Source organism: Vanellus vanellus (assembly GCF_965231255.1).
Source record: "Vanellus vanellus genome assembly, chromosome: 3".
In the NCBI taxonomy this organism is placed as follows: Eukaryota; Metazoa; Chordata; class Aves; order Charadriiformes; family Charadriidae; genus Vanellus; species Vanellus vanellus.
This window is the reverse complement of record NC_138907.1, coordinates 34423208-34450490: the sequence shown is the minus strand read 5'-3', so window position 1 is coordinate 34450490 and position 27283 is coordinate 34423208. Positions and strand designations below refer to the sequence as shown.

The 27283-nt window shown below is 36.7% G+C and overlaps 1 protein-coding gene across 1 annotated transcript in view; it reads right to left on the bottom strand.

The window, feature by feature from the left end:
• Positions 1-26981, bottom strand: part of KIF6 (kinesin family member 6) — a gene marked incomplete at both ends in the record, with an annotated part of 169772 nt that extends 142791 nt beyond the window's left edge. The window contains 4 exons of the mRNA XM_082481021.1: positions 4856-5003; positions 23082-23156; positions 25846-25955; positions 26916-26981. Coding sequence (XP_082337147.1) covers positions 4856-5003; positions 23082-23156; positions 25846-25955; positions 26916-26981 — 399 coding nt within the window. The remainder of the gene's footprint in view (positions 1-4855; positions 5004-23081; positions 23157-25845; positions 25956-26915) is intronic.
• Positions 26982-27283: the final 302 nt, after the last annotated feature.

Sequence of the window (27283 nt, the reverse complement as noted above, 5' to 3'; positions counted from 1 at the left end):
TCGTCCTGTCACTGGGAACCATTGAAAAGAGCCTGGCTCCATCCTCCTTCAGCCCACCCTTTAGATACTTGTATGCCATAATCAGGTCTCCCCTCAGCCTTCTCTTCTCCAGGCTAAAGAGTCCCAGCTCTCTCAGCCTTTCCTCATAAGGGAGATGCTCCAAGCCCTTAATCATCTTAGTTGCCCTTCGCTGGACTCGCTCCAGCAGTTCCCTGTCCCTCTTGAACTGGGGAGCCCAAAACTGGACACAGTATTCCAGTTGTGGCCTCACCAGTGCTGAATGGAGGGGGAGAATGACCTCCTTCGACCTACTGGCCACACTCTTGCCTATGCAGCCCAGAATTCCATTAGCCTTTTTGGCGACAAGGGCACATTGCTGGGCCATGGATAATTTACTGTCTACCACAACCCCCAGATCCTTCTCCTCAGAGCTACTTCCCAGCAGGTCCGCCCCTAACCTATACTGGTGCCTAGCATTCTTCCTCCCCAGGTGCAGGACCTTGCACTTGCTTTTGTTGAACCTCATTAGGTTCTTCTCTGCCCAGCTCTCCAGCCTGTCCAGGTCACGCTGGATGGCAGCACGGCCCTCTGGGCTGTCAGCCACCCCACCCCGTTTGGTATCATCAGCAAACTTGCTGAGGATACACTCTGTCCCCTCATCCAGGTCATTAATGAATATATTAAACAAAATTGGACCGAGTATTGACCCCTGGGGGACACCAATGGTTACAGGCCTCCAACTAGACTCTGTGCCGCTGATCACAACCCTCACAGAAAGACTAAGCTTAAAAAACAAAGGAACAACAACAAAAAAATCAAAGATATACATAATTTAGAAACATCAGTGACATACTGCTTTCTATTCTCTTTATCATAACATTTAAGCACTGTATATGATGTCAGCTGTTCTCTGTAATCCTCCTTTTTTCTGTATAATACATTGCTAAAATGTAACTTAACACAACTGGTTTTTGCAGATAGAATTTTCTCCTGCCCTAAAGCCAACAACGTAAACCCCAAAATAATGGGCTATGATTTCAAAAATAAAAGAAAATTAGTCACTTCTTTTCAGCAGATGAAGCCACTGTGAAAGCACTCACATTGCACTCACAGTAGCAGTTTAATAATACAATCCACTCAGTTTTTGGCAAAATACTGTGAGATATGAACTTTTCATTTTCATTTAATAGTTATTTCCCTTGGGTTTTTTACTGATAATGACAGTTCACTATTTCAAGGGACACCATTTAAAAAGATACACTACAGATGTATGAAAAAAATGTAGAAAGGAACAGTTCAAAGAGGAAGCTGTGGAAATAGGAGAATTTCTGAACAACAAATTAAAAGGAGATGCTATTAAAAACAAAGGGCTTGATCTGCTTCTCATTTTTGGGTATAAAGTTTTGTTTCCTTAGTTTCAAATTGCACTGTCGTAGTGCAAGTAAGAGCTTCAAAGTCTTGTATTTTATGTCCCTGAATTCACTGTTCCATCCTACTTAGGGTTCAGAGGCAGATGACTTTACTGTGTCAGCACTTTCCAAAGCACAGGTGTAGATAAAAAGAAATGAAACAAGGGAAAGGTATGAAAAGAAAGCAGGTGGAGATGCAAGAAGAGATGCTTTAAGAGGCACCAAGAAAGCATATGTATGAAACAAAATCAAAGATTTGGAAGCAGACAGACAGAAATATTCATATAAGCATAACTAGAGCTTTTGATTCAAAACCCAGTCTGAAAATGGAAACAGAAATATTTTTATTTTTGTAGAAAGTATGTGCTGAGAAGGCAGCAAACAAACTACTTATTTTTCATCCTATTTTGTTTTTATTATATAATTAGCACTAGAAAAGGAAGTTGGTGTGTTGACACTGTACGTTGCTGGCAATTGCAAGATCAACCTGCTCACTTTCCACGACAAACGCCCTCCACAGTGTCATGTAAGTGCAGCAGAAGGTCTAAGGCAACATGGTCATGTGTTTTTTTTTTTTTTCTATTTCCATTCCCATAAAAGCAAGCTCTTGTGCACTTGCAGTATGCTGTGTAAGTTTACCTGCCAAAGCCATACTTTGAAAAAGCCAACTTAATATTGTTAAGCTTTACTCAGACAGGGCATGTTCATGTGACTGAGATATATATATACCCTTATGAGTAAGAATTGGTACCCTGTATTAGATGATTGACAGAGTATAAAAGTACGATGTATCAACTGATGTTAACATCAAATAATATTTAAACACGCCTGGTGGAGTAAATGAAAAGACAAAACATATTACACCAGACTCCTCTTTTCGTCTCTTCACTTTTGCCTCCCATAGTTACGAAAGCACCAGATTGATTGACTGTGTTCACTTGTATCAGTCTTACAGGTACTAAAAGAAAATGAAATTTCTTGTAAGCATAATGAACAATCATCAGTGTGCTTATTCTGGCACATCCTTTCACATATTCACTCATTTCATTGCATACAAATGTCAAATTGAAATAATTCTACAATATTTTGGTTATAACCTAACACACTACAAGCATCCCCCCCCATCTTCCTTTGGAAAACAGTTCTTACAACTGGAATGCCCATGACAATATCATCATCTAGTTATTGTTGTTTCTTACAGTCCCCCTATATGTGGCAAAAAATAAGATATGCTACCTAATCATTCTTTCCAACCTATAGGCTGCAGGTCAGTCAGAAGACCTGTAATTCAGAATGACTAACTTAAAATTATCTTCTATATTCAATGAAAAATTTTGTTGCTGACATCTTATTTGATTTGCTGAAGCATTTCGGTTGACAATTATCATTTACTAATTAGAAAAATCAATGTAAGGAGATAATAAGGAATATTCCAGGTAAGGTAAGGCTTTTAAAGTTGGAGGTTTCTTCTAATTTGTATTTGTTCTGTTTCTATCATTGTTCTTACATGTTGAGACATTACAGTGTACTGTAATGTATAGTATTTTAAATGTCACTATTACCTTCTGTAAAACTGAATTGATGCCACGTTTTCTGTACAGTAAGCTGCCAAATTAAGTTTCAGGTGCCTTTTTGGGGGGGAGCAGTATATACAGAAGAACCATATAATTAAATTGGAGCCAGTTTTCTCCTTCTAAATTCTGCCAATTCTCTTTCTGCCAGGCATGATTTTTTGCCAGGCATGATTTTTTTTTTTTTTTTTTTGCACAGGAGGCAACATTGCAGGTTTTTTTGATTCAAAATAAAAGAGTAAAAGACTAAATTCAGTGGGGTACAGTGATCTGTAAATCAGCTTAATTAATTTGTAAGTGCAACAATTACACTTATGATTTCTGCAAGGTATTTTTCTTTTTGTAATCACAAAACAATTTTGAGACTTTGTATTGTTTCCCTCCCTACTTCTGCAGTGCACAGCTAGAGTTGTTGATATAGACCATTCATTTTTACATCACTGGATTCACCTAAAAAGTAAATTTACAGCTCTTTGGTTTAGGTCAGTTACTTCACTGGAGTGATGTGTTTTGCCCTATAGGTTATGTCAAATTCAGTATTAAAACAGCAGTTGCATTAAGCTGCCAGCGGCAGGAAAAACTTCTGTGCAATATTGAAAAAAATGAACAGAAAAGCATTAATAATAACTGGAACAGAACTGTGAGACTCAGAAATACTATAAGATGAGGAAAAAGGGAAGAGACAGAAATCATATTGGGCTGTATTTACTACTGCCCCAGATTTTGGTCAAGCCAAATCAATATTTATATGGGTATAGCAATTATTTCTCCACTAGAAGTTTCAGATGTAAAGCACAGGCAAAACTGGTTTTCAGAATACAGTTTACTACCTTTGAAAGTGTTTTTCTAGTCACTGTTAACTAGCTTTTATGTACTGATACTGTTTTAAAAACAGACCGAAGTATATTTTTCTCTTTTCATTTCATTTTGAAAAGAATGCATTAGTAATAATTAATAACAGCAATAATAATAATAATAATAATAATAAACAACTTTTGTTACATTTTACTATCTACATCTTTACCTGTATATACGTTATATACATGCAATTATGTTAAGGAATACGTCTTATAATGTTTCTATCCAACTATATTTGGTGAATTAGACTTTTATTACTAATACCATATACACATAAAAACATTCCATACAAGTGCATAAGTGGAGTTAAAATGAAAACAGTAGAGAAGGAAAATGAATATGGACATTATTTTCTTTCAAATAATTAAAGGATTTGCATTGCTGATTTTAAAAATTGGTATTCATCATAATATTTAGCATTATTATTCTATAATATATTCTAGCCAATAAGTAACATTAGCTAAAAAAAGACATTAAGTAAAATAAATACCTGAATATTTAAAACCGCTTAATTTTCATTTTATTATTTTACTTTTTTTTTTTCCTGAGCATCTGTCAAGCACAAAGAAATCAGGTAACTTATGAAGAATGAAAGTACTGCTCCATCTTGTATACAGCATTGTTTATTTACATAGGAATCTGAGAAATTTTTGTATAAAATGTTTGTGATTCAATGCATATAATACAAAATGAGAGTTGAACTAATATAAGTGTTCAGACAAGGAAAACCAATTACATGCTCTGAATGTATGTTGCACCAACTAAAAGCAGCACGGCTTTTAGAACTAAAAAACCTCTCCTCCAATGATGTCCATTTTTTTCAGTCTACCACAACAAACCAGGTAACTAAAACTATTAGCAATGTATTCTTTTTGAATGTATGGCGTCAAGTTAGATATTTTCTTCAGCATTAATTCTCAGGCTTTCTCTAACACTATTACAAAGACAGCCTTTTGCAATATAATTATGTTCTTGTAAACCAGACATTAAAAATAAACAGAAAACAATGTCTCATACCTTCTGCAATTGATCAAAAATATAAGATAGAGTCCTGGGAATGATGCCTCGATCATTGTAACGTTCTGCTCCTCCTGTGATGGTAAAAGTTTTGCCACTGCCTGTCTGGCCATATGCAAAGATAGTACCGTTATATCCTGCCAAAACACTACGGAATAAAAAAAAAGGGAGATAATGAATATATAATGCATAACACATTTTCCATTATCAAATTCATATAGAACCAAAATATAATTAACAGTAATTTTTAATTACATAACAGCTGTCTTCAGTAATATAAGACCACACTTCAAGATATGCATTCTAGATTCCATGGAATTTATCTAGAACTAAAGGACTTTTTGATGCTTTGACTTATCCCATTATTTAATATCATCATTAGTTGATCATATTTATTACTATTTACATTATATTAGTATACTTTTTTCTTTGGCTGATCATTTTTTGCAGGGATATCATTTAGTCTTTTAAAAGACTGTAGATATCAGGAATTGTGACCATTAATACACTGCAGCCAGAGAAGACTATATCATGGTTAGAAACTCATGTAAGGATACAGTTATACTAGGGGTCTTTTATATTCTGAGATTACTACTATTCTAAACTATCAAACTACCCCTAGCTTGGATAAGGGTATGCAGGAGAACCTGTGCTTATATCAGTGCAGTAAAATCTTCATTTACTGTGAAAACACACAAAACCAGATTGGTAAAAGCAAACTTTTCTGTTAGAACTGTATCTGTACAAGAAGCTTCTGTGGAACAGCAACAGTAGCTATGCAATGGCATAGCTTGAAATCATTCTCAGACTCAATCACCTTTTTTTACACCTCTTCCTTCTGCTTACAGAAGTGCCTAACAAAAATCTAGTTCAAATATCTTTCTCTAATTCACCACATTTTCACCATCAACTTCCATCTCACTTACACCAAACAGTATACAAGCTTAATGACAGTGGTACAGCTACACACTGCGGAGGAAACATGGGACTCAGCTGTAGCTGACATACAGCTCAGCAGCCATGGCTGACTAAACGGAATTTTCAGTTGTGACTCGATGTATTTCAAGATTTTTGGTCTTGATTTTGTTCTAAACGAGAAGGCTTTTAATGCAATGATCAAAAAGCAGTCCTCTAAATTATAGTGATCTAGATTCCACTACCAATAAGTCTGTGGAATTTGAAGGAATTATTTTTACATGGAAATACAGCATTTTATTTCTTATTAATATTTGGCAAAATTTCTTGAACTATTTGTGAAGACAGAGTCATATTTTTCTCAAGTGAGACCCCTTTAATGAGCTGATATTTGAAATATAAAAATAAAATTTCATTTTCCTGTTGATATTAAAAGTGAAATTTCAGGTATCCAATGTTTAAAATTTCTATTGGTACTCACAGATGGCTATCGTGCATTTCCCTTGCAAAGCTCTGTCTCAAAAGACAAAATCACTAAAAATCTATTTACACATTTCTAAGTTCTTTTTTTGCAAATTATTGTGAACTGCCCTGAACTTGAAAAAATACTTTAAGTGCTCTAAGATTTTACTCACTAAGATTCACACTGACCAGCTATAAACAATGAAGTAAAAATGATGGAGGACATAATTATTTTGAATTTTCACTTGTCTGTAAAACCAAACAAAACCTAAATAAAATTATCAAAAATTATTAGAATCACAAATTAAATAGTGATGAAATCTGTTACTGACTGTAATATTCAGATGGCTAATCAAGCCAGAACTCATGAGAGTCTATAGCTGACAAGATATAAAGAAATTAGATTAGACTGTCAAGGTTTTTTCTTTCCTTTCAGCAGCTGTCAATTACAAAATGCTTCCTAGATTCATCTGTCTCAAAATTGTTCTACCACAACTGCAGCATCTCCTGACAAAATACATGAAGGAAGTATTTGAAAACAAATAAAGTAATCAAGAAAGACTTATTTTCTTGATAAAACTTATCAGAAGTAAAATCTACTTTGTCTTCGATTTACTATGCTTAAGGACCTACTAATCTTGCCAAATGAAAAGAAAGGCTAAAATTATTCTTGTGCATTTTGTTTATTGAAAAAGTGATAAATAAGCTACGATTAAAAAAAATAAAAAGGAGCAAACAACCCTTGTATAAGAGGAAAAGAACCATGTATAGATAGCTGCTGGTCTGGCGCCACAAGAGATGCAATGGTTCTCCAACTTATTAAAGTTTATTTAAAGGCCTGAGTGGTTGCCAAGTTGCTTATTTTAATCCATTACAGTAGGATGTCAAAGAAAAAAACAGAAACATGTTGAAAGGAACTACAGTGAACATCTGCTCCCAAAGACAGCATATATGGAGATTTTAGATTCCAGATGTTAGAAATCAAAATAATGATTATTAAAAAACACCTAATTCGTCTACCTTAGGAATTTCTAGTGCCCACCGTCACAGTATCTGAATGCTGAAGACAGTAATGAGTTGTCAGAAGGTAAGGGGTATCAAAAGAAGCTCAGAGATGGCAAGCTCAAAACAAGTAAGGGGAAATGATTTTTCATGCCAAATGTAGTTAAGCTGTGAAACTCCTTGCAATGGGTTGTTTTGGATGCTAAAAGTTCACCCAGGCTTCAGTAGAGACTGGTCTAATTAATGAAAAAAAAATAAAATTTAAATTTGTTAAAGGTGTATATTTTCAACTACTGTGACATGGCTCCTGCAGAAATGTGAGTTTTGCAACGTATGCTTAAAAAAAGCGGTAAAGATATAGCTGCAAACCACTAACTTGAGGTCCCTGTTCTTCACAAAAAGCTGTTGATTATGATCACCACACACATAAACATAGGATAAAATGTCACATACCATACACTGTCAAAACAGCTACAAAAATCAGTGTGTTTTCTTTGTATTATTTGATTCATATATTTCTTATAGTTATTGCAGTGCATCAGCGCAGCTCTGAATGGTTTTCCAGAAAACACTGAAAGTTCAGAAAATGTGAACATATCAATATCAATAATGTATTCTCATAGTCTGATGTAATTATAGGTAATACTAATATTGCATTCTATAGATGCAGTATGAAAGCGCTGGTTATGATTCCACAGCTGGGTTCCGCTTTAAAATCCAAGATGAAAATCAATCTGCTTTTTAGAAATGTGTGTATATAATTATACATATAATTGCATCCTGTCCACATTTACAGCACTCATTTCTTTCATTCAGAGTATGTTAAAACTAACAACCAAGCCAATTTAAGAAAAGCCTGCTGGAGGTGCTAAGAAAGCCTATAAAGAAAGAGGATAACCGATGATATCAGTGAAACTGCTGGCAAAGACTTCTAAGAGAGAAGCTCAATGCCATGAAGACAAGATGGAGAATAAATTCTCTAAGTCTAAGAAGAAAACCACTTTTATTAAAGACAAGAGACTAGGAGTTCAAGCAGGACTGACAGAGCTCCTTTGGCTTAGAAGCAAGCTGAAGACTATATGACCTCAGCTCCTGAAAAGAGGAGATGAGAAGACACACTGAAAAGAAGTCTCTACTGGATCAGCTTGTTCACAAAGAATTAAACTTATGAACTAAACAGAACTAAAGCTTACATATATGTTTATGAAAGAACAAATTTCAAAACTGAAGATGTATAACCATCAGTCTGGGTATAATATTCTGAATATTAGTCAATGTCAATTTTGAAGGTCTGTAAAAGCCATATCAAATCCATGCCTGGTGTTACAAATTCACATTTCTTTTAAGGAACTTCTCTTGGAGTCAATGGGAATACAGGATGTTTTAGCAATGAGGCTTATGGAGAAACTGTTATCATAGCAAATACTTGTTAAAGTATACTTTGTTCTTTTTCCACTTCTAAGAACTTCAAGTAAAAAATAAATATAAAACTTTATCAATCTCATTTTAGTTCATTGTCCCAAGGAGTTTTACACTGAAATGGTAACAATATATGTAGGTGGAGCAATACCTGATCCATCAATAAATCAATTAAACCAATATCTATTTACTAAATACTCAGGAAGTTTAAGACATGCGCTTACTGTTTTCAAGCTAAGATGCACAATCCCTTTAGGAAAATAAAAACATAGAAAGCTTCAAAACCCTTTAGCCATCCATAAAATGTTATTTCAAAAACAAACAACTACATTGCAGAATTACCCTTAAAAAAGTGAAGTGTCTGTCAGATGCTAAGACTTAGTATAGTGAGCAAAAAATATACATGTTCTCCCTTTCATCATGAAATGTAATTGCAACAGGTACCTAAAAAAGTTGGTAACATCAATTATGAGATGACAAGAAGAGAGTATATTTTCTAAACAGTGTCCACCAAAGGATTCTTGAAGATTCTCATCTGCAAATTAAAGCTGTCCCAAAGAGTAGTGGAACTGATTATCTACTGGGAAAGGCAGTAGAAAATCAGCAGCTCTTTTCTGCCTATTCTGCAAAATCTACTTTGCAAGACGTCAGTTCACTCAGGCAAAATCTGCATCTTTGCTTTTCAAATTATCTGAACAAGAATCCCAAACCTTTGTTAAACTTAGTATGTGAAAGTACATGTGTTGACATGGTTACTGATGGGAGTCTTGTGAAGACTTTAAAACATGCATCCATAAAAATCATACACCAAAAGGATATTTTCAGTCATGCCCCCTTGGTGACAGCAGAATATCCGAAACTTTGCATTTTTTTTCTCCCAGGAAGATGAGTTTTGGCACAGTTAAGAAGACACTTTGTTGCTAAATTGTCTCTTTACTACTTCAAACAAAACACATCAAAGACACATAATCCAAGGAGAGGCTTTGCCGAAAAGATCTTTCATGAACTTACACAATGTTGTATAGCTCCCTGTTCAGAAGTTCACGGTCTACTTCCAGACAGATTAGCTAACATGTTGCTGGAGAAATCTCTCTCTGGTATATTTTAGCAAAGTTACTCCTGTTATGATTGTCAGAGTTCCTAGAGGGCTTGCTTTCTTCTAATAATACCAACCTCAGAACTATAAAGACTACTGCAGAGGAAAATGAGTTTTTAAAATACAATGACTAAAACTTCCAAAAAACTGTCCAAATTTGTACATTTGTTTCACTGTGTGAGGAAATTCAGAGTTCATTTTCCTTACGTGCTAAAACATGCAGGCACACATTTCTAACACTTTCTGATAGACTTAGCTTTTATAAAAAGAAAGTGCTATTCATCACAAGCAACACAAAGCAATCTTTGTACAGTAAAATTCAGGTCAATTTTACCTACAAAAATATTTAGCTTCAACCCAAACAAACACAGAAAAACAGATATAAAAAATGTCCATTTCTAACAAATAGTTTGTTGTTTCAGCTTTACTTCTACTGCTTAATAACCAGGTATGCTATGTTCCTATCTAGAAAACATGGACCAACTTAAATTTGTAAAGAAAAAAACTAAGTTGTCATATGCATAAGCAGTAAGCCCCACGTGTTGGACTTCATACTTGTAAACAACAAAATCCATTCAATATGAACAAGTGTCATTGGCCTGAATTTCTACATGTAAAGAAGTGTCAAAGACAACCTCAAATTCTGTGAAGACATGATTTCCAGAAAGAGATGACATTTCTGGGAAAACATAGACATATAGCAGTTCTGCAAGCAATATTTTAATCTCAGTTAATATACTGAGCTGTCTTCATATCTTGTTATTAATGTGTAAGAGACCTGGGTTTCATGACTGCCAAGAAAGGCCCAAAAAGGTCACACTGTGCAAATCAGAAAAGGATATTTCTGTTGGAAGGGACCGACAATGATTATCTAGTCCAACTGTCTGACCAATTCAGGGCTGATCAAAAGTTAAAAGCAAATGGATCAGAAGAACTAAACAAACTGAATATTAATATTTTAGATTTGACTCATGATGCCAGAATATTAGGATTTTCAAGATTTTGTAGCATAATTAATAATTGTGTTAGTACTTGGTAAATATATATTCTTAAATTGTATATCTATTTTTGTGTTTCAATGAAAATACATCTGGTCAAACCATACGAAGACTCACACATAACAAAGCTATATATGATTTGTAATATTTGCTGGATATGGTAATTTGAAATTGAAACATATAGGCCCAGGTGAAAATTTATTTACATATGTATGTTGGATGACAAATTTCAGTCTTGCTGTTTTTAACCACTGTAAAAAAAGTCAATTTAAAGCAAAATACTGGTGAGGAAACACCACGATTACCTGCTAAGTATTCTGAATCATCAGCAAGTATTTATGTAATAAACAGCTCTGTTTACTGAAGTTGGTATCATTAAACAACCTAAAATTATACAACAAAGGTTTCCCTTGGTGGAAGTCAGAATACAACAGAGGAGAAAAACCCCAAAACAAAAGAGGGAAATATTATTAAATCAACAAGAAACAGTAAAAACAGCTAATAATTTTAATGAAATAACAACATTAATTGCAGGCAAACAATTAGTTTGTGAATAAGTATTGTTTTATTGCTGTCCTAAATCTTCTTTATCCTTTTATTCTGCAGTATAATTTATAATCTAATTATATGCCTACTTCAAGATGATTTTAACATAGAAAAAGGTTAGATCTGTTCTTACAAAGAACTGAATGCTTCTTTGCTGGTTAAGTACCGAAAAGTTATTGTTGGTTTTTAGAAACACAACAGCTTGTGCTTGACCTTACAAAGCTTATGAGCAACATTTTTAAACATAAAGAAAGTATTGAATATGTCCTCTATATTGAATATGTCCTCTATATAAATATTCTATATTCATATATAAAGCACGCCTTTTCCAAGTGAGATGTAGCTTGTGCACACAACTGACTAAAGAGATTAATTTTATCACACTGCTATATAAACCTAACCATATATTATGACAGCAACATAATTTAGCACGATGTGATGGGAAAAACCAAAATTTTTCAAGTTTTCCCTCCAAGCTATGACACAGACTACCAAGAAAGTCTCTCACAATGACAATCTTTGAGACAGAAATTACAATACTTTCAGTATTTTTCTAACCAGAATATTGAAATAACCAGTACAGGTTTAGAAAACACACTGAAAAAGGAGTTCTCCATCTGCAAAGTATCATTAAGACCATGACCCAAAGCTTATTCAAGTAAACAAACACCTTTCCAATAGTCTCACTGAATTTTAGGTGGGATCCAAAGCGTGGGACAATTTGATGTAGATTTTTTGCTGGTGTAATTGCTTAAACACACTACAGTATTTAAACATATCTGCATGTTTCAAAAGGACTTGTAATACTTTGTGAACTCTCAACATACATTCTACAAATTATTTTTTCCAATTAACTTGGAATTTTCTTAATTTTAATACTTCTCTTCCCTTGGAGAACAGACATAATAAAAAAAGCAGCAAGCTGAAGTAAAAGTTCCTCACTTATTCCACTTTTAGCACGACTTTAATACTGCTTCACAACCCAAGCACTGTTATACAAAAGAAAATAAGTTTTGGCTTTATGAAAAATGAATTATAATATGCTTTCTCTTCTGCCCTTTGGACTTTGAGAAACTGATTAAAAAACACAAATCAATTATTGATTAAAATAGCAAGGGTTCAATATTTTAAAATTTCCCTTATCAGTGGTAAGACAGTCATTAAAAATATCCTCAAAGTTCAGAGAAAAGAAATTGCTATTAAGAAATGGTCATTACATGTGAGGATTTAGCCAGTAACACTGAGAAAGAATAAAAAATGCCGTAACACTGTAGCTGCAACTATGATGGTCTAAAAGGATAAGAAAAAACAGGTATTCAGAGAGAGGTAGCATCTCTTATTAGATTCGCTAACATAGTTGGGGGAAAACAAGACTTACAATCTTGCTAAGCAAAAGTTGTCAGTACAAATTCATATCAGTTCTGACATAGGATACCTCTTTCTAGCATGGACTCACATATGAATGTAGTTAAAGGAAAGCAAGGCCATCTGGCTTTTTTTCTCACATTTTCTTACTTAGTTATCAGTTAACTTGCACTTTCTACCTTACTTATAATTAGTGGCAATTTAAAAACATGCACAGTGAGAAATTAACTTTTCATTAAAAAATTAATTTTAGATGCCTGCTTAAATAAATAGTTGTTACAGAGTTCTGTACTGGCATTTTCAGTCACTCAACTGGCTTGCCTCATGCCCAAAAGACGTCTAATCCCTAAATAAAGGGTGTGATAGAGAATCTGACCCATGGAAGCAATTCCACTTAAATCGACAGATCCATTACATTTAAAACTACTTAACATTCCTCAAGTGAGAAATTCCTCAAGTGAGAGCTAGACAATTTATGGGTAGTTACCACAGTTTAAAATATCATTCAGTACTTGGTCCTTGAATATCTGAGACACTATAAATAGTAGTATAAAGCCCAGTGACAGTAGACAGAGGTTGAAAGCAGACTGAGGTTGTTTTATTGTGGTCGGGTTTCCTGACTACATTTTGTTTTAATTTCCAGTGAAGATCATTTGTTCTATTTAAAGTTTATGGACACAGAACTTTTCATTTGTTTCTGTCTCATTGTTAACGAGATTTCAGGCAGGCTTGTGCCTAAGTATAACAAAGAACTCTGCTTCCTCTGCTGCTACACAAGGCTTGTTGAATCAAACAGAACAATTACCATAAACATTTGTGAAAAATAAAACAAATTCTCCCCCTTGGGTTCTGTGTCCGGTTTGGGACTCCCTAGTAGAAGAAGGATGCTATAATGAAACTGGCAACTTATGACAACTATCAAGATATAACAAAGCTATGTAGGGGAAAAATTAGAAGGTCCAAAGCTCAATCAGAACTCAGCTTGGCCACTGCAGTTAAAGACAATAAGAAGAGATTCTTTCAGTATATCAAAAGGAAGACTAGGGAAAATGTAGGCCCGCTGATGAATGAGACGGGTGCCCTAGCGGTGGAAGACACAGAGAAGGCAGAGTTACTGAATGCCTTCCTTTCTCCGGTCTTCACTGCTAAAGCTGTCCCTCACGAATCCCATACCCTGAAGGCAAAGGGGAAGGTCTGGAGAGAGGAAGATTTTCCCTCAGTTGAGGAGGACCGGGTCAGAGACCACTTGGCCGAGCTGGACATTCATAAGTCCATGGGCCCTGATGGGATGCACCCATGAGTGCTGAGAGAGCTGGCGGATGTTATTGCTAGACCACTCTCCATCGTCTTTGAACGGTCATGGAGAACAGGAGAGGTGCCTGAGGACTGGAGGAAGGCTGACATCACTCCAATCTTCAAAAAAGGCAAGAAGGAGGACCCAGGGAACTACAGACCGGTTAGTCTCACCTCTGTGCCTGGGAAGGTAATGGAGCGACTCATTCTGGATGTCATCTCCAAAAACGTTGAGGAACAGAAAGTTATTGGAAGTGGTCAACATGGATTTACCAAGGGTAAATCATGCTTGACCAATCTGATAGCTTTCTATGATGTTATAACTGGTTGGCTGGATGAGGGGAGAGTCGTAGATGTCATCTACCTTGACTTTAGCAAGGCTTTTGACACTGTCTCCCATAACATCCTCATTAGGAAGCTGAGGAAGTATGGGCTAGATGAGGTGACAGTGAGGTGGATTGAGAGTTGGCTGCGGGACAGAACTCAGAGGGTTGTGATCAGTGGCACAGAGTCTAGTTGGAGGCCTGTAACCATTGGTGTCCCCCAGGGGTCAATACTCGGTCCAGTTTTGTTTAATATATTCATTAATGACCTGGATGAGGGGAAAGTGTATCCTCAGGAAGTTCACTGATGATACCAAACTGGGTGGGGTGGCTGACAGCCCAGAGGGCCGTGCTGCCATCCAGCGTGACCTGGACAGAGAAGAACCTAATGAGGTTCAACAAAAGCAAGTGCAAGGTCCTGCACCTGGGGAGGAAGAATGTAAAGCACCAGTATAGGGTAGGGGCGGACCTGCTGGGAAGTAGCTTGGAGGAGAAGGATCTGGGGGTCGTGGTAGACAGTAAATTATCCATGGCCCAGCAATGTGCCCTTGTTGCCAAAAAGGCCAATGGAATCCTGGGCTGCATAGGCAAGAGTGTGGCCAGTAGGTCGAGGGAGGTCATTCTCCCCCTCTACTCTGCACTGGTGAGGCCACAACTGGAACACTGTGTCCAGTTTTGGGCTCCCCAGTTCAAGAGGGACAAGGAACTGCTGGAGCAAGTCCAGCGAAGGGCAACTAAGATGATTAAGGGCTTGGAGCATCTCCCTTATGAGGAAAGGCTGAGAGAGCTGGGACTCTTTAGCCTGGAGAAGAGAAGGCTGAGGGGAGACCTGATTATGGCATACAAGTATCTAAAGGGTGGGCTGAAGGAGGATGGAGCCAGGCTCTTTTCAATGGTTCCCAGTGACAGGACAAGGGGGAATGGGCACAAGTTAGAACATAGGATGTTCCGTTCAAATACACGGAAACACTTCTTTACGGTGAGGGTGGTAGAGCACTGGCACAGGCTGCCCAGGGAGGTTGTGGAGTCCCCTTCTCTGGAGATTTTCAAGACCCGCCTGGATGCAGTCCTGAGTAATGTGCTCTAGGCAGTCCTGCTTGAGCAGGGGAGTTGGACTAGATGATCTCTGGAGGTCCCTTCCAACTCTGAAACTCCGTGATTCCATGAAGTGAGCCTGACAGTACCAAGTTAGTTTGGGCTGGAGCACATCTTGCACAAGGGGAAGCCAAGGGAGCTTTTTCTATCAACTTGGAGAAGAGAAGGCTATACATAAACCTAACTACTATCTTCCATTATACAATGGATCATTACAGAGACGGACTCAGACTCTTCTCAGAGGCTTACAGCGGTAGGACAGGAGGCAGTGGTCATAAGTTGCAAGATGGGAAATTCCAAGTGAGTATAAAGAAAACATCCTTCACAGCGAACAGTAGTTAAGCCCTGGAACAGGTGCCCAGATGCGTTGTGGGATCCCCATCTCTGGACATTTTCAAAGCTGTACTAGACAAGGGCCTGAGCAGCCTGATCTAACCTTGAAGCTAGACCTGCTTTCCTCAGAAGTTTGGACCAGATGACTTACAGAGATCTCTCCTGACTTGATTATTCTAATTTGTTAACAGTAGGCATAATAAACATAGAATCATTAGCAGAAGAAGGAAAAAGTAAACAGTCTTTATCTGTCCCTGAAAACATGCTATAAACTCTGTTCTATTTCAGACAGTCTCAATGCATCAGTTTTATAACCCCTAATATGACTGTCTTCCTCAGGCAAGTTAGAGTGCTCCGATTCCTTCCATGTTACTCCAAACTTCATTATGAAAAAGATGAAGAAATAGTAACAATTTTATTCTCAAAATGTTGACACTGGCAGGTATTACAGCCAAATGCAGAAATCTCACGTCAGCAATTGGTAAATGAAGCCTATCCAGAACACCAAAAGCCATCACAGCAACAATGAATACGACATCTAAGCAAAAATACTTGATTGCTCTGACAATTAATTCCTATTGCAAGACATACTTCTCTGTCTTCAAAAGGATTAAAAAGATCATTTATGCAGATGCATTTAAGCCATCTGTATTCTTTACTATTGTTTTGTTTGAAAATAAAAATGTTCAACGTGAGAGGTTTTGACTAAGTCTATTATGTGAATAAATAAAACATGTCTAAATGGAAAAAAAAGGGTCTTATTAAGGACTAAATTCTGTGAGTGTTTATATGTAGATAAGAGAAAATCCTGGGAACAAGAAATAAATTTTGGCTTTAAAAATTAATTACTTTGGTTTTCTTAGTTTATTTTGGCTTCATATTATTATTTTAACAAGTTCTGACATCTTCATTTTAAATAACTGGTAACATAAAGGCATATGGTTGAAACAAATATTCAATAACTATTAAAGTACTAGGCTAAGGAAAAAAGCAGAAAACACCAATATCTTTGATCTTGGGATACTGTCAGCCCTCTTCTCATCTCAGTTCTGCCGACCTGAAATATTTTACTGATGTCCCTCGCTTTGTGTCTTTCCGTCTCAGAAAACCTCAATTCATAGTTATTTTATAAAAAAAAATAAAAAATTTAACACAGTCCTGACAAAATCAGCCCCCAGACATAATATATAAGATAGGAAGAAGGAAGGACTTCATTTGCAGGATCTGGAAAACAAGTTTTCAGGAAGGATTTGTCTTTAGAGAAACTCAGTATTTAGTTATCTTCTGTCACTTGGAGCTCTGATTAAAGTTTCTTCTAATTAAAATAAAGTACCTCAGTATGATATTTTTTCTTTATTCCTTTGCCAGATTTATGGAACAAGTCTAATTTGGTAAGGCCTCATCTTTCAAAAACAACACCAATTTCCAAATGTGGATGTAACTGTGTTTTTGAGATCCTAGTGCAAGCAAGTTTCCTTAGAAATTTCAAGAGGGCTTTTCTAAAAAAAATAAGGTGTAATACCTTCTCTTAATTTAACTAAAATATGTAAATATATTTAGAATTCCACCATAAGCACTGCAGAAGATAAGTGACACAAAGATATTCTGAATCAAAGCTATCAAACTAACCTAGAATAAGCAGCTTTCTTGAACAATACTAAACTGTGCCATTTAAGTCAAAATAAACAGGAGCAACTAACAGTCATTTGAGATAAAACATTCATGAAGCTTTTCACTTTTCATTGCCTCATAATTGCACATACTTTCAGGGAGAACTGCTTGCATTACTGCTCCAATTTCTCAATTTAAGGGAAATTTTAAGCTACGTTTGATTCAAGCTGACATCCAAAAAACCATGTCCTTTACTATATATAGATTCCACGGGTCTTGTACCTAAATTACCCACATTAGCATGTAATTAGCTGTGATGCAAGGTTACCTGTGGGTGAGCCAAACCACTACTTCCCACACTGTGTCGCAAATATATCCAGGTCGGAACGGATAATTGTTCATACAAGACTATAATTTAGTTAGTAAACAAGGACTATCTTCTAGAAAATCCCTGTGCTTATACCTTAACAAAATTCCAGAAAAAAACCACCTTCCACTACTAGAGCATAATTGTTTCACTTCATTTTAATCATATTAGCATGAAGATTTAACAAGTCTTTATAGAAAGGCCAGTTTTGATCACAGTAGCAAATACCTCATCATGCTGATAATACCAAGAGATTTTACCCTGGTTGGGAAGTCACTGTGCCAGGACTATAAAAAGCAGATAATTTACTTGTATCACAAGGGTCTTACAACATTTTAATAATTCAATCCTTTCATATTACAGCTTAAGTGAGTTGATTTTTACATTGACATCGCAGTACCAAAACTGTACATGTCTTCATTGAGCTCACTGTGTTAGAAACAATCCTTCCAATCAGGGCACGCAGCAACCTGCTATATCAGCCAGCAATATCTACAAATACAGAGGCAACATGCTGCACTTGTACTAAACAAGCCTGAAAAGAAAGGAGGGGCAGAGGGGAAGGGAATGCAGGGGAAAAAGGGGAACGGAATGCGGAGGTGGAGAAACAGCTTCCTATACATGACACATGTAGATACAAGCAAGATTTTGGCCCAGGTAAGATGAGTCCAAATAAGACATATAATTTCTTTAGAGTGGAAAATAGTTCTTACTACGTTTTGGGGTGTTTTTTTTTGAGATGCAAAACAACAAATAACAAATTTAATGGTGGGTTCTGGCTACTACATAATGAATAAATTATCATGATTGACTTTTACTTTTCTGTTCTCCTGTCACATATACTACCTGCTGTTGTATTTTGAAATTTTCTTGAAGACAGCTTGTACTCTTACAACTAGTGATATTAAAACTATTTTAAAATCCAACATGTTGCATATGTATAATTATACTGCTAAATACTAAAAAAAAAAGACCTTGTATTTCAAATTATACAAAAGTAAAAATAAAGTGCATTAAAAAAATAATCTGGAATTCCAGTTGCACAATGATGATCTTTTCCCCAAAAGCCAAACATCTGCAATAAGCCAAAGTTTGCATAATAACTTCATACAAGAATTGAAATTAAGGAGGTTTTGCAAGACCCATGACAAAGCTAAAAGAGTTGTATATTTCCCTATGTAAAAACAAATTATTGTAGTATTTCAGATATGTGGATTTTATTTTTCTTTTTCCACAATTCAAGGTCTACATCACAAGGAAAATACAAATTGCATCACATTTCAAAACATGACAAAGTCTGCAGATTAAATACTACCAAAGCATTTTTTCCATTAATTCCACATTATTCTTGTTAGGAGAAATTTATACTAAGGTATTGTATACAAAAGGGTTTTCAAGAAAATAAAGATGAAAATGTTCCTTTTGCTGTAAAAAGACATAAAGGTATGACTTTTATCTGTCCCTAATAATTTCCTTTAACAGTAATGAAGAAACATAAAAAATTCAGCAATAAGAATTTACAGTTTTTAAAAATCTCTCTATTTTTTTTTTACTCTGTGATGCTAAAAACCAAAAGTCATAATTTATTTGGAACCTTTTATTTGTAATAAATAGTGCAGTTTATTTATTACAAAACCTCGCAAAGTCAGATTTCATGTTTCAAGCTATTTCTTATTTAATGGTTCACATTTCAGAGCAATTATCAATCCACAATCCTATCAAAGTCAAAGTAAAGCACATTCAGCATTACTGTAGCTTAGATGGTCAAAAGGATCACACAATTTGAGAGAAAATTAGCATCCCTTTATAAACTACTGAAATTTCATTAGTTTGAAGAAACTTGAATACATAGTAAAACGCAAATCCCGGAGTTGTTAGTGAGAGAGAGAAAAAAAAAAAAACAACAAACCAAACCCAAACAAACCACAAAACAGCAAATACTTTTATTAGATCACAGACTTAAACAGGAAGAAAAAAAAATGGCAGAAAAGCAAAAGATGGTCACTGGGTTTCTATGAGCATATTTAGTAAAGCTAGAAATGTCCCATTAGGATGTTTAGTCTACATCCTGTGGCTTTGTATCACAAGGCAATCTAATGATGTAAATATGTTTTACAAACATTTTCAATTACTGGTGAAATATTTTCTAAAATTGGAAAAAGGGACATTACAAAATACAGTCAACATTATAATGATGCTATTCTGCAAAAATATTTTGACCACATTTTCTGTAAGAATAAGCAGCAAAAAAACCCAGAAAAGAGTAAAGGGACGTACTTTGTATATTACAGATGCTAATTCTTAGGATAAACACAGCACACAAGAAGAAACTAAAGTCTGTGACAATGGGAGTATTACCCTGGAGGCTACCGGATCTTTCAAAGAAACATAGGGGATTGCCATCACATCACAGCTGACCTGTTTCTTATTTGCATGATACATCTGAAGACAAAATATTGTCAATGTTATTCCTTAATAAGTCAAGACAAAACATTGGCCATATTAGAACCAAAACTAATTCCAAAGCATTAAGACTTTCAACTTAATTTCTGATTGCATTAATCATCATAACACTAATATTTGAAGCATTTTAAGAGTAACCTTGTTCTGTTAGACTAAAGCAATGCTTAGGTATTAGCAAACTGTAAAAGAACATTATTTATTTTCTCTATTTTTTAATAGAGTAACAGAGTTAGAGCTGCTTCTTAAAGATCAAGTTGGCTCTGCACAAAACCCCATCAAAAATAGATATATATAAAATGAAAAGAGGAAGGTACAAACAAATAATAAAAAGAAACCAAGTTAGCGATGACTCAAACATTAATAAAACAATAAAAAGAATATCAAGCAAATCACATGCTTATAATGGTTTACAGAGGTCGGCACTTTTGACTGAAGTAGCAAATTAAATGAACTAATGTCTGGTGCCTTTGAAACCACAGGCAAGATGACAATGTAACTGGACTTGAAGAGAGAAAAGTAGTGGCCCAGCATCAAAGAAAGCACAGTTAACACAAAAAAAAAAAAAAAAAAAAAAAAAGTTGCATCCAATTTCCATCCGTCCAAGAACAAACTAGAATGATTTTAGAATCCTGAACGCTGCATTGCTGGTTTTAGTTTAAACAACACCCAAGATTTTTCTTCTGAGCATTCAAGTCTAACTGAATTTTCTAATGACTGTAACTATGCACGGCAAAGAACCTCAAAATGTTACTAAACTACTTCATTGATAGTCTCCTGCTACTTTCTTTTCCCTGACAATACACAGACAAAAGCTGTTCCCTTAGTAAAGCAACCTGAACAACAGAAATGAGTGCATTTTCAACAGTTTTTCCTTGCAAGAGAATGTTGACCTAGAAACAAACAAATAGTGAAGAACACTTTTCTATGAATGACTGATCTCTCAGAGTAACAGGGCATTCTGAAAATGGAAAGGAAAATTGAGTCATTAACTACAGGGTGAAATAAATTTCAGGCACAATTAAGGACTCCATTAGCCAAAGAACCTCATGACTATGAAGACATTTTAAAATACATATTTTTGCCTAAGAAAAGGTAAAAATTAAGGAAGAGGATGAGAAAAAGGAACATACTTCAGGCATTGGCTACTCTACTATAAAAACACAAGCATAATTATCCTTCAATATTATAACTAACAATAAAAACATCAGTTAGAATACAAGCTTTAACACGCTGTAAAACTCAGAGTGAAAACAGTCTCGATTCAGTTAAGAATGATTTTACAAATAAATTTTAGTATTAAAGACTCAGCTATTTGGAGAGAAATGTATGCCTAAACACCACTGATTTTCATAGCATGTGAGTACTTAAAAATATCTAAAAATCAAAATTAAACTGTATATAACAGAGCAAATAAATATATAAAAATATTGTGTCAGCCAACACTGAAACAAAAGAAAACAATACCACTTCCTGTTTATTAGAGCACTGTATAGGTGTATTAGTCAACTGGAAAACCTCTCCATATTCTAGCAAAACACTCCAAAGGGAAAAAAAAAAAAAAAAAGTCAGTCAGTCTGTTGCTAGTTAGCTTTGATACTTTGAATTTTTATTGAGGATAATTCAATCCTTAGCATGTAATAACAAGAGTTTTAACCCTTATCGTTCCAAGCACAGTCAAATAACATATGGAAATTTTTGTCTGCAGTCAACATTAAACTCAGAAATATTTAAAGTTATGTAAACTAGTTAACCTGAAGCTATATGTTATAAAGTCAAATAAGCAAAGAAATCCCTTTTGGGTGAAAGAAGAATATAACGATTTTTTTGGTGAAGCATATTTAACTTATTCTAGTGAAGTTTCAAATTCACTTGCTCTTCATTTTCACTGTCAGTTACCCTCCTGCTTTATGTGGGACTTTTAAGAAGAAAATAGAGGGGAAAAAGCAAGAAAATGAAATTTTCTTCAGCTAGGTATGTTTTTACTTCCAAGTAACGATTTGAGAAAGACTAAGTGTCCAACTGAGGATGTTTGTTTTACTACAGTGTAAAACACATGGCAGTGCAATAGGCTGAAGAAAAACTTGCAGAATCATAGCTTGAATCAACGGATAGGTCAGACAATGAATGAGAAAGGTTGGTACCTAAAGTAATACTTCCAAACTCACTACAAGTTTGGATTCTGAGCGGTAAGTTTGATAAACAAACGAACATTATGCAGAAATTCTGCTTCCTCCAGTGTGGGATTTTTTCCCCCCACTAAAACCAGTACTAACTTCAGCAATGTGGGCATAAGCTGAACAAAGGAAACAGCATATTGGAAAATCCACCCAGTTCAGAGTGGCATTCAATCCACACAATGAATGAAGAGAGCTTTCTATATCACTCTTAAATGCTTGCCTTTGCAAACTCTAAACTATGAGCATTGTTTGATTATTATACGGAGAAGAAAACAAAAACCAGTGCCAAAATCGCTGCTCTACACATTAAGACAAAAATAACAAGGGCAATATTTGAGAATATCTCCACACGTATTAATTCATCAGCATCCCTAACTTAATGAAAACTAAACAAGGGGATAAGATTTTCATTAGGTTTACTCCTTCATGGAACTATATAGGCAATACTTTTCTAATGCAATGAAGTGATCTTACATTATGGACAAAATACTAATTAGACATGCATTTCTATGCTTATGCAACAAAAGAGGCAATGGTAGCAGTGCTATTTTAGGAGTTAATAATGGAATCTTACCATATATAAAATTCTCGGGATTGTTGCATATCTCCTAGATTCAGACACATCAGTATTTAGAAAATTAAAACATCAATCCACTTTTACAGCAGTGAGACAAACACTTGCCAGCTCTCCTCCAAGTAACACAATGAAAGCTATTTTTGACCCCGTGTTACCCCGATTACTCGCAAGATCAACAACGTACCATTCTGCTACTGGTTTGGCAATGGTGTCAAAAACCACATCTTGTTTTGCCTCTTGATCAAAAATTTTCTGAAATCTGAAAATATTAAGCAAATAATAATAGCTCAGAATCTTAAAACACTACTTGATTCATAGATTTTTGTTTGTGTTTGTAATAGTCAATGTTTACATCATTAGGCTTACATAACTTAGTACAATGTTTTCCCTGTAGTCTTAACCACAGCGTGCTGTTGTGCTATTGTACATAAATAGGCTGTACACAGTGCTGCTTTGACAAGATCTGTACAATAAAATCCTCTGATAAAATGATGTGGCTTAGGAAAAAATAAACCGTATTTTAAATCTATCAAGAGAATCAGTGTTTGTAACTGGCACCACACTGAAACCTGGATAAATAGATTACACTATAACCAAATACAGCATCCCACCAGTATAGCCAGGCTCACATTTTTTTATGACTACTTCCTTCATTCTGCTGCACAGTTACTGTAAGTCACATGGAGATATTTAATTCAATAGAAGTCTTCTCACTTCCCATATAAAATATCTGCAGTTGTCTTACAGAATCAAAGAATACTTCAGGTGGGAAGGGACCATCTGTTCCAATTCCCCTGCTCAAAGGATGGTCAGCTAGAGCAGAGGTCTGTACAATCAGGTTTTGAGTGTGTCCACACATGTAGGCTCCACCACCTCTCTGGGCAACCTGTTCCAGTATTGGATCACTCCACAGCAAAAAATCTTTCCTGTATTTCAAATTGTCCCCATTAACTCTTGCCCTGTCACTGGGCACCACTGAGAAGCATCTGGCTCCATCTTCTTTAATGTTCCCCTCTCCATCAGTTGTTTACACACATTTATAATATCCCCTTGAGCCTTCTCTTCTCCATGATAAACAGTCCCAGGTCGCTCAGTCTCTCCTCACATGTCAGACGCTCCAGTCCCTTAATCATCTTTGTGTCCCTTTGCTGGAGCCCAGAACTGGACACAGAACTCCACATGTGATCTCACTGGTGGTGACTAGACGGAAAGGATCAACTCCCTTGACCTGCTGGCAACACTCTGCCTAACACAGCCCAGAGGCTGTTGGCCGCCTTTGCTGCAAATGGTGTAGTGCCGACTTATGTTCAACTCTTTGTCTACCAGGACTCCAAGTCCTTTTCTGCAGACCTGCTTTCAGTCAACCCTGAGCCTGTTCCGGTTCTTCCTCACCAGGAGCAGGACTTGCCATGACACTTGCTGTGGTTGTGATCCTGTGTTTTTGCCTTGCTCCCTTCTCTCAAGATCCTAAATTTCACTATCTCATGGCCACTGCAGCCAAGACTACCCCCAGGTTTTACATCCCTGATCAGTTCTTCCATGTTTGCAAATATGAGCTGCAGCAGACTTCTCCTCTCATTAGCTCTCTAACCGTATATTAGGAAGTTGTCATTAATATACTCCAGAAACCCCCTGGACTGCTTGTGCCTTGCTGTCTTGTCCCTCCTATCTGGAACTGTATACCCACACAGAAATTCACAGGGTATATAGAAAGGCACTAAGGACGCTAGGTATATAGAAAGGCACCACAGACTGCAAGGTATTACGCAGTGTGTACAACATCAAAGACAAGTTCAGTAAACAAAGTAGAGAGGCATATATTCTATCCTGCCAACCCTTAATCAATCAAGTAATTCAAACAATTGTGTTTGATTCCCATATAAGAAAGTAAGAACAAAGGAGAATACATTTGAGGTGACCAGGACAGAAAGACTGCATTAAAGTATGAGTTTTACGGAGTAAAAAGAAATGCCTGCTCGATAGATTTATTTTTGCATTGTCTTAAGGATAATAAGGCATAGTGTTTCTCAAACTCCATCTCTACAGACATTTTAACAAATGATAAACTCAGGAAAAAAATATCAGCATTCATTACAGCTGGCTTGGGCATCTGCAACGTAAGCTACTTTTACATATTAATCTCGTTGGAGAGGGCAGCTCCTCTCTTCCCGAGCAGAACAGATTTCTTTAGCTGATGTAAAATGACATCAGTCTGAGCTGCAGATGTTCATCCGGGGCTCTCTTTTTTAATAGCATAGAGCAACAAATTTACTTGTTTTGGTATTATAAAAAATAAAGAATATTCAGTTTGAAAAAAAACAATCTCGGCCTAGTCAGGTGGCTACATCTAGCTTTCTTTTCATCAAAATTTTAAAATGTTGCCTCCAAGTTTTCTGTTGAAAAGGTAAAAATATTTGATTGATATTGCTGATACTTATTTTTAGTTTCTAAAAAGTAATTGCATTCTACACCTATGGTTTTGTTTCTTTCAGCAATCTCTGGTTTTCTTTACTGTGTTTTGGTTATGTCTGAAACACAGTTTCTGAACAAAGTATTTTACATCAAGACATCTTTAGCCAGCCTATGTCAACTCATTAGATCACGAGAACACACAGTCCTGCATTCAATTTTCATACACAAATTCAAAACAAGCTGTAAAAGAGGAAGAACTATTAAAAGAAGATGCAATCTTTGAGATGAGGCTTAGAAACATAGAATGACTTACAATGGATAGACAAAAACTTTATCAAATGCTATATAACTCATTGAGGTGCAGAGCACAATATGCTGGAGTATTTCTCTTGTTAATGGAGTTGTATAAAGATATACCTATCTATACCAAAGCTTGATTTTAAGAATAGCCTTTTCCAGGTTCTATAGATCTGTATCACTACACGGTGATATCGATCACTAAAGGCAGAAGATACAAAAGTAAGGCTTTCACTTACTTGAACTTGTAGCTCTCGCGTTTATTATTGACGAACCCATCTGCTAAATCACGTGGCACGATAATCTCCAGACTGGACAGTGCTTTCTCATCATCATCGATTGAATAAATCTAATAAGCATGGTTAAGAATTAACAAAATAATTTTATCAATAGGACAGCATAGCCCTTAGGTGTAACACTTATGTAAGCTTAGCACCTGTAACTGCCTGAAAACTTCACACAAATTTCAGAATTGCATTGTGTACCATGGCTAATCGGTACGTCAAAACAACACAGCCAACCAGAATAGTTCTGCCTACTTCAAAAGCCCTCAATGCATGAGATCTTCCTTCAGCTATTGCACAATAAACCAAGCATGTACTAACACTATTCTGTTTGTTACCATGTAAACACTACGATAAGTTTTGAAACAAATATAGCCTCTTTGACATAATTTGCTTACTAAACCACTTCAATACCCGAGCTGTTATAAAAAACACAAAGCACGGCCCCCGCTGTAACCACCTCCAAAAAACCTGGAAGAATGTATTGGAAAAGACTATGACAGAATGAGCAGACCTGGTTTAAAACGAGAAGACAACGAAGAGACCTAAATGCACTATTTCTGAGGAATGCTTTCATTATCTTTATTATCCTTTGCCAGGACAGCTAAAGGCTGGGAGCTACTTTTCCCTCCGACGTTCAGAACGCTGTTGAACGTAGAAACCTAATGACCAGAGTCAAATGTTCCTGTGGAGCCTTTCTCTAACAAGCAGGCAGGAAAGAAGTTCCTCGGCCCCTCCCCCAATAATTACAGTCTGAGCTCCCGCACTTCGTGGTTTTATTAACTTCTTCAGGCTTCGGACAACAGTACAGAGACGTGGCTTTCCCCACCCACCACAGCCAAACCCCTCAGCTCTCACAAGCCGGCGGGCGCGGCAGGGCCTCTCGCGGGGGGAGGCTACGCTCACTGCCCCTTCCCTCCCGCCTTCAGGCGGCCCCGCCGCACGCGGGCCTACGGGGCACCCTTTGGCTCGCCCAACCCGCCCCACCCCACGGGCAGCACAGCGGCTCGGCTTCCCCGTCCTACCCCCGCCTGCTGCCGCCTGCCCAGCGGCTTCACCCGCGCGTACACCCGGATGGTTTCCTTCACCATCGCCGACCGCCGAGCGCGGGGCAGCCGCCGCCGCCGCCCGCCTTAGCAACGGTAACCACGGCACGCTACCCAGCCTGCACCGCGGCGGGCGGCAAGCGGCGGCCGGGCGGCCGCGGGCCCCTGTGAGGCGGGGGCAGCTCCTGCCCAGTCACCTCAGGCCCTCGGAGCCTCCTCACGCCCTCGGGTGGCTTTGGCGGGGCGCCTGTTTGCTCCCTGGCGGGGCTTGGAGGAGGAGGAGGAGGAGGAGGAGGAGGAGGAGGAGGAGGGAGGAACAAACAACCAGGTTCCATCTACGAGGCGCG